The 12485-nt window shown below is 42.3% G+C and overlaps 1 protein-coding gene across 1 annotated transcript in view; it reads right to left on the bottom strand.

Moving 5' to 3' along the window:
• The window catches only part of vars1 (valyl-tRNA synthetase 1), a 66216-nt gene that overhangs the window by 1304 nt on the left and 52427 nt on the right, over positions 1–12485 (bottom strand). Inside the window, exons 26-27 of the mRNA XM_084337021.1 lie at positions 11327–11438; positions 10226–10401 (exon numbers count right to left, since the gene is read on the bottom strand). Coding sequence (XP_084193147.1) covers positions 10226–10401; positions 11327–11438 — 288 coding nt within the window. The remainder of the gene's footprint in view (positions 1–10225; positions 10402–11326; positions 11439–12485) is intronic.

Here is a 12485-nt window from a genome sequence, read left to right on the forward strand (position 1 = left end):
TAGAAACATTCATAGAGAGGAGTTCTGGTAGAAACATTCATAGAGAGGAGTTCTGGTAGGAACATTCATAGAGAGAGGAGTTCTGGTAGAAACATTCATAGAGAGAGGAGTTCTGGTAGGAACATTCATAGAGAGAGGAGTTCTGGTAGGAACATTCATAGAGAGGAGTTCTGGTAGGAACATTCATAGAGAGGAGTTCTGGTAGGAACATTCATAGAGAGGAGTTCTGGTAGAAACATTCATAAAGAGAGGAGTTCTGGTAGGAACATTCATAGAGAGAGGAGTTCTGGTAGAAACATTCATAGAGAGAGGAGTTCTGGTAGGAACATTCATAAAGAGAGGAGTTCTGGTAGGAACATTCATAAAGAGAGGAGTTCTGGTAGAAACATTCATAGAGAGAGGAGTTCTGGTAGGAACATTCATAGAGAGGAGTTCTGGTAGAAACATTCATAAAGAGAGAGTTCTGGTAGGAACATTCATAAAGAGAGGAGTTCTGGTAGGAACATTCATAGAGAGAGGAGTTCTGGTAGGAACATTCATAAAGAGAGGAGTTCTGGTAGGAACATTCATAGAGAGAGGAGTTCTGGTAGGAACATTCATAAAGAGAGGAGTTCTGGTAGAAACATTCATAGAGAGAGGAGTTCTGGTAGGAACATTCATAAAGAGAGGAGTTCTGGTAGGAACATTCATAAAGAGAGGAGTTCTGGTAGGAACATTCATAGAGAGAGGAGTTCTGGTAGGAACATTCATAGAGAGAGGAGTTCTGGTAGAAACATTCATAGAGAGAGGAGTTCTGGTAGAAACATTCATAGAGAGAGGAGTTCTGGTAGGAACATTCATAGAGAGAGGAGTTCTGGTAGGAACATTCATAGAGAGAGGAGTTCTGGTAGAAACATTCATAAAGAGAGGGCAGAGTTCTGGTAGAAACATTCATAGAGAGAGGAGTTCTGGTAGGAACATTCATAGAGAGAGGAGTTCTGGTAGGAACATTCATAGAGAGAGGAGTTCTGGTAGGAACATTCATAGAGAGAGGAGTTCTGGTAGGAACATTCATAAAGAGAGGAGTTCTGGTAGGAACATTCATAGAGAGAGGAGTTCTGGTAGAAACATTCATAGAGAGAGGAGTTCTGGTAGGAACATTCATAGAGAGAGGAGTTCTGGTAGGAACATTCATAGAGAGAGGAGTTCTGGTAGAAACATTCATAGAGAGGAGTTCTGGTAGGAACATTCATAGAGAGAGGAGTTCTGGTAGGAACATTCATAAAGAGAGGAGTTCTGGTAGGAACATTCATAGAGAGGAGTGCTGGTAGGAACATTCATAGAGAGAGGAGTTCTGGTAGGAACATTCATAGAGAGAGGAGTTCTGGTAGAAACATTCATAGAGAGGAGTTCTGGTAGAAACATTCATAGAGAGGAGTTCTGGTAGGAACATTCATAGAGAGAGGAGTTCTGGTAGAAACATTCATAGAGAGAGGAGTTCTGGTAGGAACATTCATAGAGAGAGGAGTTCTGGTAGGAACATTCATAGAGAGGAGTTCTGGTAGGAACATTCATAGAGAGGAGTTCTGGTAGGAACATTCATAGAGAGGAGTTCTGGTAGAAACATTCATAAAGAGAGGAGTTCTGGTAGGAACATTCATAGAGAGAGGAGTTCTGGTAGAAACATTCATAGAGAGAGGAGTTCTGGTAGGAACATTCATAAAGAGAGGAGTTCTGGTAGGAACATTCATAAAGAGAGGAGTTCTGGTAGAAACATTCATAGAGAGAGGAGTTCTGGTAGGAACATTCATAGAGAGGAGTTCTGGTAGAAACATTCATAAAGAGAGAGTTCTGGTAGGAACATTCATAAAGAGAGGAGTTCTGGTAGGAACATTCATAAAGAGAGGAGTTCTGGTAGGAACATTCATAGAGAGAGGAGTTCTGGTAGGAACATTCATAAAGAGAGGAGTTCTGGTAGAAACATTCATAGAGAGAGGAGTTCTGGTAGGAACATTCATAAAGAGAGGAGTTCTGGTAGAAACATTCATAAAGAGAGGAGTTCTGGTAGGAACATTCATAGAGAGAGGAGTTCTGGTAGGAACATTCATAAAGAGAGGAGTTCTGGTAGAAACATTCATAGAGAGAGGAGTTCTGGTAGGAACATTCATAGAGAGAGGAGTTCTGGTAGAAACATTCATAGAGAGAGGAGTTCTGGTAGAAACATTCATAGAGAGGAGTTCTGGTAGAAACATTCATAGAGAGAGGAGTTCTGGTAGGAACATTCATAGAGAGAGGAGTTCTGGTAGGAACATTCATAGAGAGAGGAGTTCTGGTAGGAACATTCATAGAGAGGAGTTCTGGTAGAAACATTCATAGAGAGAGGAGTTCTGGTAGAAACATTCATAAAGAGAGGAGTTCTGGTAGGAACATTCATAAAGAGAGGAGTTCTGGTAGAAACATTCATAAAGAGAGGAGTTCTGGTAGAAACATTCATAAAGAGAGGAGTTCTGGTAGGAACATTCATAAAGAGAGGAGTTCTGGTAGGAACATTCATAGAGAGGGGAGTTCTGGTAGAAACATTCATAGAGAGAGGAGTTCTGGTAGGAACATTCATAGAGAGAGGAGTTCTGGTAGAAACATTCATAGAGAGAGGAGTTCTGGTAGGAACATTCATAGAGAGAGGAGTTCTGGTAGGAACATTCATAGAGAGAGGAGTTCTGGTAGGAACATTCATAAAGAGAGGAGTTCTGGTAGGAACATTCATAGAGAGAGGAGTTCTGGTAGGAACATTCATAAAGAGAGGAGTTCTGGTAGGAACATTCATAAAGAGAGGAGTTCTGGTAGGAACATTCATAGAGAGGAGTTCTGGTAGGAACATTCATAGAGAGAGGAGTTCTGGTAGAAACATTCATAGAGAGAGGAGTTCTGGTAGAAACATTCATAGAGAGGAGTTCTGGTAGAAACATTCATAGAGAGAGGAGTTCTGGTAGGAACATTCATAGAGAGAGGAGTTCTGGTAGGAACATTCATAGAGAGAGGAGTTCTGGTAGAAACATTCATAGAGAGAGGAGTTCTGGTAGAAACATTCATAGAGAGGAGTTCTGGTAGAAACATTCATAGAGAGAGGAGTTCTGGTAGGAACATTCATAGAGAGAGGAGTTCTGGTAGAAACATTCATAGAGAGAGGAGTTCTGGTAGGAACATTCATAGAGAGAGGAGTTCTGGTAGGAACATTCATAAAGAGAGGAGTTCTGGTAGGAACATTCATAGAGAGGAGTTCTGGTAGAAACATTCATAGAGAGAGGAGTTCTGGTAGGAACATTCATAGAGAGAGGAGTTCTGGTAGAAACATTCATAGAGAGGAGTTCTGGTAGAAACATTCATAAAGAGAGGAGTTCTGGTAGGAACATTCATAAAGAGAGGAGTTCTGGTAGAAACATTCATAGAGAGAGGAGTTCTGGTAGAAACATTCATAGAGAAGAGTTCTGGTAGAAACATTCATAGAGAGAGGAGTTCTGGTAGGAACATTCATAAAGAGGAGTTCTGGTAGGAACATTCATAAAGAGAGGAGTTCTGGTAGGAACATTCATAAAGAGAGGAGTTCTGGTAGGAACATTCATAGAGAGAGTTCTGGTAGAAACATTCATAGAGAGGAGTTCTGGTAGGAACATTCATAGAGAGAGGAGTTCTGGTAGGAACATTCATAGAGAGAGGAGTTCTGGTAGGAACATTCATAAAGAGAGGAGTTCTGGTAGGAACATTCATAGAGAGAGGAGTTCTGGTAGGAACATTCATAGAGAGAGGAGTTCTGGTAGGAACATTCATAAAGAGAGGAGTTCTGGTAGAAACATTCATAGAGAGAGGAGTTCTGGTAGGAACATTCATAAAGAGAAGAGTTCTGGTAGGAACATTCATAAAGAGAGGAGTTCTGGTAGAAACATTCATAGAGAGAGGAGTTCTGGTAGGAACATTCATAAAGAGAAGAGTTCTGGTAGGAACATTCATAAAGAGAGGAGTTCTGGTAGAAACATTCATAGAGAGAGGAGTTCTGGTAGGAACATTCATAAAGAGAGGAGTTCTGGTAGAAACATTCATAAAGAGAGGAGTTCTGGTAGAAACATTCATAGAGACAGGAGTTCTGGTAGAAACATTCATAGAGAGAGGAGTTCTGGTAGGAACATTCATAAAGAGAGGAGTTCTGGTAGGAACATTCATAAAGAGAGGAGTTCTGGTAGAAACATTCATAGAGACAGGAGTTCTGGTAGAAACATTCATAGAGAGAGGAGTTCTGGTAGAAACATTCATAAAGAGGAGTTCTGGTAGAAACATTCATAGAGAGAGGAGTTCTGGTAGGAACATTCATAGAGAGAGGAGTTCTAGTAGGAACATTCATAAAGAGAGGAGTTCTGGTAGGAACATTCATAGAGAGAGGAGTTCTAGTAGGAACATTCATAAAGAGAGGAGTTCTGGTAGGAACATTCATAAAGAGAGGAGTTCTGGTAGGAACATTCATAGAGAGAGGAGTTCTGGTAGGAACATTCATAAAGAGAGGAGTTCTGGTAGGAACATTCATAGAGAGAGGAGTTCTGGTAGGAACATTCATAAAGAGAGGGCAGAGTGCTGGTAGGAACATTCATAAAGAGAGGAGTTCTGGTAGAAACATTCATAAAGAGAGGAGTTCTGGTAGGAACATTCATAAAGAGAGGAGTTCTGGTAGGAACATTCATAGAGAGAGGAGTTCTGGTAGAAACATTCATAAAGAGAGGAGTTCTGGTAGGAACATTCATAAAGAGAGGGCAGAGTGCTGGTAGGAACATTCATAAAGAGAGGGCAGAGTGCTGGTAGGAACATTCATAAAGAGAGGAGTTCTGGTAGAAACATTCATAGAGACAGGAGTTCTGGTAGAAACATTCATAGAGAGAGGAGTTCTGGTAGAAACATTCATAAAGAGAGGAGTTCTGGTAGGAACATTCATAAAGAGAGGAGTTCTGGTAGGAACATTCATAAAGAGAGGAGTTCTGGTAGGAACATTCATAAAGAGAGGAGTTCTGGTAGAAACATTCATAGAGACAGGAGTTCTGGTAGAAACATTCATAGAGAGAGGAGTTCTGGTAGAAACATTCATAAAGAGGAGTTCTGGTAGGAACATTCATAGAGAGAGGAGTTCTGGTAGAAACATTCATAGAGAGGAGTTCTGGTAGGAACATTCATAGAGAGAGGAGTTCTGGTAGGAACATTCATAAAGAGAGGAGTTCTGGTAGGAACATTCATAGAGAGGAGTGCTGGTAGGAACATTCATAGAGAGAGGAGTTCTGGTAGGAACATTCATAGAGAGAGGAGTTCTGGTAGAAACATTCATAAAGAGAGGGCAGAGTTCTGGTAGAAACATTCATAGAGAGAGGAGTTCTGGTAGGAACATTCATAGAGAGAGGAGTTCTGGTAGGAACATTCATAGAGAGAGGAGTTCTGGTAGGAACATTCATAGAGAGAGGAGTTCTGGTAGGAACATTCATAAAGAGAGGAGTTCTGGTAGGAACATTCATAGAGAGAGGAGTTCTGGTAGAAACATTCATAGAGAGAGGAGTTCTGGTAGGAACATTCATAGAGAGAGGAGTTCTGGTAGGAACATTCATAGAGAGAGGAGTTCTGGTAGAAACATTCATAGAGAGGAGTTCTGGTAGGAACATTCATAGAGAGAGGAGTTCTGGTAGGAACATTCATAAAGAGAGGAGTTCTGGTAGGAACATTCATAGAGAGGAGTGCTGGTAGGAACATTCATAGAGAGAGGAGTTCTGGTAGGAACATTCATAGAGAGAGGAGTTCTGGTAGAAACATTCATAGAGAGGAGTTCTGGTAGAAACATTCATAGAGAGGAGTTCTGGTAGGAACATTCATAGAGAGAGGAGTTCTGGTAGAAACATTCATAGAGAGAGGAGTTCTGGTAGGAACATTCATAGAGAGAGGAGTTCTGGTAGGAACATTCATAGAGAGGAGTTCTGGTAGGAACATTCATAGAGAGGAGTTCTGGTAGGAACATTCATAGAGAGGAGTTCTGGTAGAAACATTCATAAAGAGAGGAGTTCTGGTAGGAACATTCATAGAGAGAGGAGTTCTGGTAGAAACATTCATAGAGAGAGGAGTTCTGGTAGGAACATTCATAAAGAGAGGAGTTCTGGTAGGAACATTCATAAAGAGAGGAGTTCTGGTAGAAACATTCATAGAGAGAGGAGTTCTGGTAGGAACATTCATAGAGAGGAGTTCTGGTAGAAACATTCATAAAGAGAGAGTTCTGGTAGGAACATTCATAAAGAGAGGAGTTCTGGTAGGAACATTCATAGAGAGAGGAGTTCTGGTAGGAACATTCATAAAGAGAGGAGTTCTGGTAGGAACATTCATAGAGAGAGGAGTTCTGGTAGGAACATTCATAAAGAGAGGAGTTCTGGTAGAAACATTCATAGAGAGAGGAGTTCTGGTAGGAACATTCATAAAGAGAGGAGTTCTGGTAGAAACATTCATAAAGAGAGGAGTTCTGGTAGGAACATTCATAGAGAGAGGAGTTCTGGTAGGAACATTCATAAAGAGAGGAGTTCTGGTAGAAACATTCATAGAGAGAGGAGTTCTGGTAGGAACATTCATAGAGAGAGGAGTTCTGGTAGAAACATTCATAGAGAGAGGAGTTCTGGTAGAAACATTCATAGAGAGGAGTTCTGGTAGAAACATTCATAGAGAGAGGAGTTCTGGTAGGAACATTCATAGAGAGAGGAGTTCTGGTAGGAACATTCATAGAGAGAGGAGTTCTGGTAGGAACATTCATAGAGAGGAGTTCTGGTAGAAACATTCATAGAGAGAGGAGTTCTGGTAGAAACATTCATAAAGAGAGGAGTTCTGGTAGGAACATTCATAAAGAGAGGAGTTCTGGTAGAAACATTCATAAAGAGAGGAGTTCTGGTAGAAACATTCATAAAGAGAGGAGTTCTGGTAGGAACATTCATAAAGAGAGGAGTTCTGGTAGGAACATTCATAGAGAGGGGAGTTCTGGTAGAAACATTCATAGAGAGAGGAGTTCTGGTAGGAACATTCATAGAGAGAGGAGTTCTGGTAGAAACATTCATAGAGAGAGGAGTTCTGGTAGGAACATTCATAGAGAGAGGAGTTCTGGTAGGAACATTCATAGAGAGAGGAGTTCTGGTAGGAACATTCATAAAGAGAGGAGTTCTGGTAGGAACATTCATAGAGAGAGGAGTTCTGGTAGGAACATTCATAAAGAGAGGAGTTCTGGTAGGAACATTCATAAAGAGAGGAGTTCTGGTAGGAACATTCATAGAGAGGAGTTCTGGTAGGAACATTCATAGAGAGAGGAGTTCTGGTAGAAACATTCATAGAGAGAGGAGTTCTGGTAGAAACATTCATAGAGAGGAGTTCTGGTAGAAACATTCATAGAGAGAGGAGTTCTGGTAGGAACATTCATAGAGAGAGGAGTTCTGGTAGGAACATTCATAGAGAGAGGAGTTCTGGTAGAAACATTCATAGAGAGAGGAGTTCTGGTAGAAACATTCATAGAGAGGAGTTCTGGTAGAAACATTCATAGAGAGAGGAGTTCTGGTAGGAACATTCATAGAGAGAGGAGTTCTGGTAGAAACATTCATAGAGAGAGGAGTTCTGGTAGGAACATTCATAGAGAGAGGAGTTCTGGTAGGAACATTCATAAAGAGAGGAGTTCTGGTAGGAACATTCATAGAGAGGAGTTCTGGTAGAAACATTCATAGAGAGAGGAGTTCTGGTAGGAACATTCATAGAGAGAGGAGTTCTGGTAGAAACATTCATAGAGAGGAGTTCTGGTAGAAACATTCATAAAGAGAGGAGTTCTGGTAGGAACATTCATAAAGAGAGGAGTTCTGGTAGAAACATTCATAGAGAGAGGAGTTCTGGTAGAAACATTCATAGAGAAGAGTTCTGGTAGAAACATTCATAGAGAGAGGAGTTCTGGTAGGAACATTCATAAAGAGGAGTTCTGGTAGGAACATTCATAAAGAGAGGAGTTCTGGTAGGAACATTCATAAAGAGAGGAGTTCTGGTAGGAACATTCATAGAGAGAGTTCTGGTAGAAACATTCATAGAGAGGAGTTCTGGTAGGAACATTCATAGAGAGAGGAGTTCTGGTAGGAACATTCATAGAGAGAGGAGTTCTGGTAGGAACATTCATAAAGAGAGGAGTTCTGGTAGGAACATTCATAGAGAGAGGAGTTCTGGTAGGAACATTCATAGAGAGAGGAGTTCTGGTAGGAACATTCATAAAGAGAGGAGTTCTGGTAGAAACATTCATAGAGAGAGGAGTTCTGGTAGGAACATTCATAAAGAGAAGAGTTCTGGTAGGAACATTCATAAAGAGAGGAGTTCTGGTAGAAACATTCATAGAGAGAGGAGTTCTGGTAGGAACATTCATAAAGAGAAGAGTTCTGGTAGGAACATTCATAAAGAGAGGAGTTCTGGTAGAAACATTCATAGAGAGAGGAGTTCTGGTAGGAACATTCATAAAGAGAGGAGTTCTGGTAGAAACATTCATAAAGAGAGGAGTTCTGGTAGAAACATTCATAGAGACAGGAGTTCTGGTAGAAACATTCATAGAGAGAGGAGTTCTGGTAGGAACATTCATAAAGAGAGGAGTTCTGGTAGGAACATTCATAAAGAGAGGAGTTCTGGTAGAAACATTCATAGAGACAGGAGTTCTGGTAGAAACATTCATAGAGAGAGGAGTTCTGGTAGAAACATTCATAAAGAGGAGTTCTGGTAGAAACATTCATAGAGAGAGGAGTTCTGGTAGGAACATTCATAGAGAGAGGAGTTCTAGTAGGAACATTCATAAAGAGAGGAGTTCTGGTAGGAACATTCATAGAGAGAGGAGTTCTAGTAGGAACATTCATAAAGAGAGGAGTTCTGGTAGGAACATTCATAAAGAGAGGAGTTCTGGTAGGAACATTCATAGAGAGAGGAGTTCTGGTAGGAACATTCATAAAGAGAGGAGTTCTGGTAGGAACATTCATAGAGAGAGGAGTTCTGGTAGGAACATTCATAAAGAGAGGGCAGAGTGCTGGTAGGAACATTCATAAAGAGAGGAGTTCTGGTAGAAACATTCATAAAGAGAGGAGTTCTGGTAGGAACATTCATAAAGAGAGGAGTTCTGGTAGGAACATTCATAGAGAGAGGAGTTCTGGTAGAAACATTCATAAAGAGAGGAGTTCTGGTAGGAACATTCATAAAGAGAGGGCAGAGTGCTGGTAGGAACATTCATAAAGAGAGGGCAGAGTGCTGGTAGGAACATTCATAAAGAGAGGAGTTCTGGTAGAAACATTCATAGAGACAGGAGTTCTGGTAGAAACATTCATAGAGAGAGGAGTTCTGGTAGAAACATTCATAAAGAGAGGAGTTCTGGTAGGAACATTCATAAAGAGAGGAGTTCTGGTAGGAACATTCATAAAGAGAGGAGTTCTGGTAGGAACATTCATAAAGAGAGGAGTTCTGGTAGAAACATTCATAGAGACAGGAGTTCTGGTAGAAACATTCATAGAGAGAGGAGTTCTGGTAGAAACATTCATAAAGAGGAGTTCTGGTAGAAACATTCATAGAGAGAGGAGTTCTGGTAGGAACATTCATAGAGAGAGGAGTTCTAGTAGGAACATTCATAAAGAGAGGAGTTCTGGTAGGAACATTCATAGAGAGAGGAGTTCTAGTAGGAACATTCATAAAGAGAGGAGTTCTGGTAGGAACATTCATAAAGAGAGGAGTTCTGGTAGGAACATTCATAGAGAGAGGAGTTCTGGTAGGAACATTCATAAAGAGAGGAGTTCTGGTAGGAACATTCATAGAGAGAGGAGTTCTGGTAGGAACATTCATAAAGAGAGGGCAGAGTGCTGGTAGGAACATTCATAAAGAGAGGAGTTCTGGTAGAAACATTCATAAAGAGAGGAGTTCTGGTAGGAACATTCATAAAGAGAGGAGTTCTGGTAGGAACATTCATAGAGAGAGGAGTTCTGGTAGAAACATTCATAAAGAGAGGAGTTCTGGTAGGAACATTCATAAAGAGAGGGCAGAGTGCTGGTAGGAACATTCATAAAGAGAGGGCAGAGTGCTGGTAGGAACATTCATAAAGAGAGGGCAGAGTGCTGGTAGGAACATTCATAGAGACAGAGGGCAGAGTGCTGGTAGGAACATTCATAGAGACAGAGGGCAGAGTGCTGGTCTTCTTCACCTTCAGCAGGACGTTGACGGTGCATCTGTCGGAGGCGATGGCCACAGCGCACCCTGCTGGCACGGCCTGGTCAGCGGGTAGGGGATGGACACTCTGGGAGTAGGACAAGGTCTGGATCTGCAGATTGTACTTCTGCACCAGGAACACCGTCTCATAGTCTATGCAATGGAGGTAGCCTGGGGGAGAAAGAAGCAGATTATTATTATTACTTTGTATTTATAGTCCATATAGGCTGCACCTTGAGTGCGTGACACTAAAATGAAAACAAATCATATGAGGAGGGTTTAGGCCTCATTATTACAAGAGCTGAATGTATTAATCATATTCACACGCTGGCCATGTCATGCTCAGGTTGGGATTCCTGAGATAGGAAAGGAATCCCAACCTGAGCATGTCAATATTCAATATTAAGGCCAGTTGTGATGAATGCTTGTTAGATTAAACACATTTATGTTTCCCATCAGGTAAGGAGTCTGAAATACGGTCATCAAAGTGCGATATATCTATTTGCCTTTTTGATTGTGCAGTCATACAGTTTAAGGAAAAAGAAGGAAGGCTCATCAGATTCAGATTGATTTGCCATATGCAACAAGTACAATGGAATTCTTACTCTCCATTTGCTCCACAGTATAAAAGGAATAAAAAGCAACAATTAACAGAATAAAAAAGCAGGTATTTATATACAATAAACTGTGCGGTCACATCACTGTGTAGCGTGTGAACGCACATTGGTACCAAGTGTGAAAACCTTGTGACATTGAGTTGAATGGAATCGCCATCTCCTCGCTTATTACCTTGTCATTTAAACAGGTTATTACCTTTGATGTCAGGATCATCAGCAATATGTTGCATTGTTAACTAGCTAACGTTTGATATATTGGTATACATCCTCAGATAGCTCGTATATCTTGCTTCTCCATGCGTCTCCCACAGGCTTCAATAGAACTGGCACCAGAACGCTGGTATTCTGACAGGATGACCCTTCCTTCTTTTATAGTTTCCTTGACAGTTTTATCTCTTGAGTAACATTTGTGGATTGGTTTTGTGTGCGTGTGTGTGTGTGTGTGTGTGCGTGTGTGTGTGTGCGTGTGTGTGTCTTACAGTCGGCTCTGGTCTTTGTCAGGTTGTAGTCTGCCCTGAGGGAGCGGATGGTCTTGACCACCGTCATTACAAACTCCATCTGGCGGTCCACCTCGTCACTGTGCCAGCAGAACTACAAACACAGAGCATGGTCACACACACACAGGTCCACCTCGTCACTGTGCAGCAGAACTACAGACACAGAGCATGGTCACACACACACAGGTCCACCTCGTCACTGTGCCAGCAGAACTACAGACACAGAGCATGGTCACACACACAGGTCCACCTCGTCACTGTGCCAGCAGAACTACAAACACAGAGCATGGTCACACACACACAGGTCCACCTCGTCACTGGGCCAGCAGAACTACAAACACAGAGCATGGTCACACACACACAGGTCCACCTCGTCACTGTGCCAGCAGAACTACAGACACAGAGCATGGTCACACACACACAGGTCCACCTCGTCACTGTGCCAGCAGAACTACAGACACAGAGCATGGTCTCACACACACACAGGTCCACCTCGTCACTGTGCAGCAGAACTACAGACACAGAGCATGGTCACACACACACACAGGTCCACCTCGTCACTGTGCAGCAGAACTACAGACACAGAGCATGGTCACACACACAGGTCCACCTCGTCACTGTGCAGCAGAACTACAGACACAGAGCATGGTCACACACACACAGGTCCACCTCGTCACTGTGCCAGCAGAACTACAAACACAGAGCATGGTCACACACACAGGTCCACCTCGTCACTGTGCCAGCAGAACTACAGACACAGAGCATGGTCACACACACAGGTCCACCTCGTCACTGAGCCAGCAGAACTACAGACACAGAGCATGGTCACACACACAGGTCCACCTCGTCACTGAGCCAGCAGAACTACAGACACAGAGCATGGTCACACACACACAGGTCCACCTCGTCACTGGGCCAGCAGAACTACAAACACAGAGCATGGTCACACACACAGGTCCACCTCGTCACTGAGCCAGCAGAACTACAAACACAGAGCATGGTCACACACACAGGTCCACCTCGTCACTGTGCCAGCAGAACTACAAACACAGAGCATGGTCACACACACACAGGTCCACCTCGTCACTGAGCCAGCAGAACTACAGACACAGAGCATGGTCACACACACACAGGTCCACCT

This window comes from Notolepis coatsorum (genome assembly GCF_963971535.1).
Source record: "Notolepis coatsorum genome assembly, chromosome: 19".
Taxonomy (NCBI): domain Eukaryota; kingdom Metazoa; phylum Chordata; class Actinopteri; order Aulopiformes; family Paralepididae; genus Notolepis; species Notolepis coatsorum.